The 5,887-nt window shown below is 38.6% G+C and overlaps 1 protein-coding gene across 1 annotated transcript; it reads right to left on the bottom strand.

Moving 5' to 3' along the window:
- Positions 1 to 309: 309 nt before the first annotated feature.
- LOC124503457 (thioredoxin) lies at positions 310 to 799 on the bottom strand. The gene has a single exon (XM_047068523.1). It carries the CDS (start codon positions 732 to 734, stop codon positions 417 to 419), a length of 318 nt encoding a protein of 105 aa, XP_046924479.1. The 5' UTR covers positions 735 to 799; the 3' UTR covers positions 310 to 416.
- Between the last annotated feature and the right edge of the window lie 5,088 nt (positions 800 to 5,887).

The raw sequence follows: 5,887 nt of genomic DNA, 5'->3' as shown, positions 1-5,887 counted from the left end.
TTGAATTCTCCAACGCTTCTACCTTAGAAGGTAGATCTCTTCTATCCCAGAGATCAGGGAGGTAGAACTGAGTATTCCAATCCTCTAAGCACATGGTTAGTTTTCCTGACAGCTAGCTCCCACCTTAGGTGCTTTCCAAAAGTTACCTCATTAAGATAACAAAAGTTACCTTTATGACTCTCCTCACAGGAAATTCCAAGGGTTTTAGAAGCTCTGTGCCAGAAACTGGGAGGAAGATCCAATATATATTTCTTTTTTTTTTTTTTTAAAAAGGGTAGAATTAATATTTTATTGTCACTTATAATCAGATGGCAGTTGGGTATATAGTCTTCACACTTGATCTTTCCTTTTTTGTAAATAAAAAAAATTACAAGTTTTCAAGAGCCAATGGCTGGTTATGTTTTCAGAAAACATAATTAGATTAATTCATTGATGGTAGCTTCAAGTTTTTCCTTATTAGCTCCAGAAAATTCACCCACCTTCTGTCCCTTTTTAAAAAACTGGAAGGTTGGCATGCATTTGACTTCACACTCTGAAGCAACATCCTGACAGTCATCCACATCTACTTCAAGGAACACCACGTTGGAATACTTCTCAGAGAGGGAATGAAAGAAGGGCTTGATCATTTTGCAAGGTCCGCACCACGTGGCAGAGAAATCAACTACTACAAGTTTTTCCCCTGCACTGTTCAAGGCTTCCTGAAAAGCATACTTGCTCTCGATCTGCTTCACCATCTTGGCGGCTGGGGTCTGACAAGCGACTGTACAGACCGATGAAGGCGGATCGTAAACGCCGGACAGAGCTCCATATATTTCTTCTTTAAATTAGGATACCACAATTGCATACCTGTGAGGAGGAGCAAAATACCCAAAATATGACACTTTGTCATGCGGATTATTTTGAGTTTAAGGCAATCCAGACCCAGCAAACTCAAGACAAACTCTTACCTCTCTCTTAACTACCTGAAAGTGTTTAGACAGGGGCCCTGGTCAAGAAAGAGAGCTATTACCAGAGAGAATTTTTATCTGAAAGACCTGTCTGTATGGCAGGGCAAACATCAACCAAACATCTGTTCTAATTGTCCTGTAAATTATCCTCCTTCCCTTTGAAGCCCCAGATCCCTATCCCATTCCTTAGCTCAGGATGGCATATAAGCCTCAACTGACCAACTTGTCCCTGGGTCTCATATTTCTTCCTGTATGTATGTAATTAAATTTGTTTTTCTCCTGTGAATACACCTTGCGTTGATTTGATTAGTAGACTAACCAAAAGAAACTAGAAGGATAGAATAAAATTTTTTCTTCCCCTATACCTCAAATAAATCCCAGTTGGGCATGGTATATAATTATTTTTAAACACTGCTGGATTTGATTTGCTAATATTTTGTTGAAGATTTTTGCATCTAAATTCATGACAGCTATTGGTTTGTAATGTATCCTCCTTTCCATCCTTCAGAGTCTTCTTACGCTTGTTGTTGTGTTATGTCCAGGGTTTTTTAGTTAAGCAAGAAGACCTAGGAGAAATGAGGCTATTTCATTTTGGTGGAGTCAGAAGTCCCACTCATTCCTTTTTATAATTGTGTACCATTGTTTATATACTGTAAATTATTTAACCAGTTTGTTAATGAACATTTAGATTCTTTCTAATCATATGCTGTTATGAACAATACTGCAGCAAATAACCTTGTGCATTCAGCATTTCACGCTTACTGGTAAATGTTGCTGTTATAAATTCTCAGAAATGGAGTTTTGGGGTCAAAGGGTATATGTATTTTAAATTTTGGCATTTCCAATTGCGCTCGATAGGGGTTGTACCAATTTATGTTGTTCATTAACTTTACCACAGATGAATGAGACTGCTGTGGGCTCACTAAGAGTGTCATGTTAAGGTTTTTGCTGATCTGTTGGTAAAAAACAGCAGATCAGTGTGTTTTGCACGTTTCTTACTCTGGGTTAATTTGAACATCTCTTCATGCACTTCCTTTGTTGATGAATTATCCATTTTTATCCTTGCCCATTTTAATATTGGGTTGTTTTTCTTTTTGCTTCCCAGAGCTCTTTACATATCAAGGGATTAGCCCTTTGTCTGTGATATGAGTTACAGAAAAAATTTTTCCCAATATATTGTTTGCTTTTTAAATTTGATTCCGCAGGTGCCTGGGTGGCTCAGTCGGTTAGGCGTCCAACTTCAGCTCAGGTCATGATCTCGCTGTTCAGAGTTCGAACCCCACATCGGGCTCCATGCTGACAGCTCAGTGGCTGCAACCTATTTCAGATTCTGTCTGTCTCTCTCTCTCTCTCTTTCTGCCCCTCCCCCATCTGTGCTCGCTCGCTCTCCCTCCCTCTCAAAAGTAGATAAACATTCAAAAAAATAAAAAAAAAATTGATTCTGGTATTTTTGCCATGTAGAAGTCTTTTTCCCTTTCTTTCTCCCCCCTCATCTTTCTTTCTTTCTTCTTTTCTTTTTTTTTTTTCTTTCTTTCTTTCTTTCTTTCTTTCTTTCTTTCTTTTTATGTCTGCTGTCTGTCAAATTTCTTTGGAATTTTAGTCATGATTAGAGAAGACTTTTTCATGCCAACGAAATAAAGGAATTTATGTTTTCTCCTAGTATCTTTATTTTTTAACTTAAATTTTGATTCATGTTGAAATTATCTTGAAGAAGAGAGTGAAGAATGGATCTTTTTTTTCCCCCATGTGGGCTACCTTGCTGTCCCATCAACTCTCTTGAAATAGTCTCTTTTTTTTCCTCTTGTGTGAGATGCCACCATTATCATATACTTAATTCCTTGTATTTTGGGTGTATTCTGGACTTTCTCTTCTGTCTAAGTAGTTACTCCCTATCTATTCATGTGACGTAGCTGCACTGTCTTGTTGTGGTTATGTAATAAGTTTGAATGTCTGATGCAGCTGGTTTTTCTCATTCTGTTTTTCAGAGTTTTACCAGATATTCCTATTTGCTTATTTTTATTTTCTTCTTTTCTTTTTAGAGAGAGAGACCACGAGTGGGAGAGGGTCAGAGAGAGAGAGAGAGAAAGAGAGAGAGAATCTTAAGCAGGCTCCATGCTCAGCACAGAGCCTGACATGGGGCTCGATACCATGACCCTGGAATCGTGACCTAAGCCAAAATAGGAGTTGGAAGCTCCTATTTGTTTATTTTTCCTATGGAATTTAGAATCACCTTGTTTAGTTTTAAAAAATAATTTTGTTGGTATTTCTAGTGGCATTAGGATAAATGTAAATATAGTAAAAATGACATCTTCGTGTTATTGAGTCATTTTATACAGGAACATGTTTTTCTATTCAAATCTTTGATGTTCTTTGCTTAAATAGATAGATGATATAGATATATATTTTAAGTTTATTTATTTGTTATTTTGAGAGAAAGAGAGAGAGAGAGAGAATGCAAATGGGGAGGGGGCAGAGAGGGAGAGAGAGAGAATCCCAAGCAGTCTCTGCACTGTCAGCATGGAGCCTGATGCAGGGCTCGAACTCATGAACCATGAGAGTATGACCTGAGCTGATGTTGGGTGCTTAACCAACAGAGCCATGCAGGTGCCCCTGCTAATATATCTTTTTAATGTTTATTTATTTTGAGTGAGTGAGAGAGAGAGAGAGAGTGCACATGAGCAGGGGAAGGGCAGAAAGAGAGAGGGAGAGAGAGAATCCCAAGCAGGCTCCATGCTGTAAGCATGGAGCCTGATATGGGGCTTGATTTTATGAACTGTGAGATCATGACCTGAGCCGAAATCAAGATTTGGACACCTAACTGACTGAGCCACGCTGGTGCTCCTCTTTGGTAATATTTTAACATTTTCTGCATATAGGTCTTTTGTAAAGAAGTGAATGAATAATCCCAAGGTATTTTATAAAGAAATTATTAAATCTCTTTACAAAATGAATCCTTTTCCATCTTTTTTGTTTCTATTATAAATAGGATATTTTTTTCCATTAGGTCTTCTACCTGGTTGATGTTTGCATATATGAAAGCAGTGGCTATTTATTAATTCTTTACCATATTATTCTGCAGAATTCTTTTATTGTTTGCAGCAGTTTCTCAGTTCATTCTCTTGGTGTTTCCAACTACATACTCCTTTTCTTCAAATAGTGGTAGGTTTATTTCCCTCTTTCCCAATTTATACCTAATAAGATGGCCTAATAAAAAGATATTTCGGTTTTCTACGTTTGTAATTCACCTAGGAAAGAGATATCTCAAAAATTTAATGGTAATGAAACATACAAAATGCAGAGTCAAGCAAGATAAGGAACTCAGGTGTCTGGAATCCCAGTCCGGGTTCATTTACAGTTTACTGTTCAGCCTCCCAAGTGAAGGCCCTGTCTGCCTTATCATAAGTGTTACTTCTCAAATAGCCAGCTCAGAACTGCCTCTCAAAACCCAGCCATGATTTGTCCAGATCGGGCTGAACCAATTTAAGTAAAACTCTAACTTAGTAGGGAGGGGATGAGAGGAAGGGTTAAAATGCTGGCTTTCTTGCTTTTGCATGGGGGCTTCTGTCTGAATTTTTTTTTTTTTAAGTTTCTTTATCTTTGGTAGAGAGGGTGAGACAGAGCATGAGCAGGGGAGGGGCAGAGAGAGAGGGAGACAGAGAATCCGAAGCAGGCTCCAGGCTCTGAGCTGTCAGTACAGAGCCCGATACGGGGCTCAAATTTAACAAATCGTGAGATTGTGACCTGAGCCAAAGTCAGATGCTTAACTGATTGAGCCACCTAGGTGCCCACTGCCTGAATCTTTACACTAGAACTTGCCCCACCTTTCCAGGGCATCAAGAGCTAGGAAAATCCAACAGAAAGATCCAGAACCTTTGCTGCAATATATGGCCAAGGTATATTGTTACATAAAATGTTTTTGTTACAAAACAATATACCTGGGGCACCTGGGTGGCTCAGTCTGTTAGGTGTACAGCTCTTGATTTTCACTCAGGTCATGATCCCAGGGTCATGGGATCGAGCCCTGCATCAGGCTCTGTGCTGAGCATGGAGCCTGCTCAAGATTCTCTCTTCCTCTGTCCCTCTCCCCTGCTTGCTCATGTGCTCTAAGATAAAAACAAAACAAAACAATGTACCAAATGTGCCTGTTTTGATTTTTTTTTTAAGTATGTGCATAGAGAAAGAGATCTAGGGGAATAGTCACTATGAGTATGTTAACAGCAGTTATTTCTAGAAGTTGAGGCTATGAAGAATATTTATTTTCCAAGTTATTTGTGTGTAATGTCAGGCTTCTTTATGACAACCAGGTATTGATTTTGTCATTTAATAAAAGGGGTAGGGGTGCCTGGATGACTCAGTCAGTTAAGCATCCGACTTCAGCTCAGGTCATGATCTCATGGTTCGTGAGTTCATGCCCTGCATCAGGCTCTCTGTTGTCAGTACAGAGGCTGCTTCAGATCCGCTGTCCCCCCTCTCTCTGCCCCTCTCCTGCTGATGTTCTCTCTCAAAAATAAATAAACATTTAAAAAAATTTTAAATAAAAAAATGGATAACTCTAATACATACTAAAATGTTTGCTAATGAAATGATATGATGTCTGGGTTTTGCTTCAAAATAATTTGGAAGCAGGGTGCCTGGATAGCTCAGTCAGTAGAACATGCAACTCTCAATCTCAGGGTTGTGTCCCTGAGTTCAAGAATTCATGAGTTCAAGCTCCATGTTGGGCATGGGGCCTACTGTATAAATAGATGATAGATAGATAGATAGATAGATAGATAGAAGGTGGATGTTGGCAGAGATGAAACTAGACTGTCCATAAGTTGGTAATCTTTGGAGTTGGGTGATGGGCACATAGGACTTTGTTAAATGATTCCTTCTACTTTTGTATATGTCTCAAATTCTCCACAATAAAAAGTTTTTATTTTTTTTAAATTTATTTTATT

The sequence above is a fragment of the Lynx rufus genome, unplaced genomic scaffold, assembly GCF_022079265.1.
Source record: "Lynx rufus isolate CCGP_SWC_20201006 ecotype Redwood Valley unplaced genomic scaffold, mLynRuf1.p SCAF_8, whole genome shotgun sequence".
In the NCBI taxonomy this organism is placed as follows: Eukaryota; Metazoa; Chordata; class Mammalia; order Carnivora; family Felidae; genus Lynx; species Lynx rufus.
This window is presented reverse-complemented; position numbering and strand designations above follow the sequence as displayed.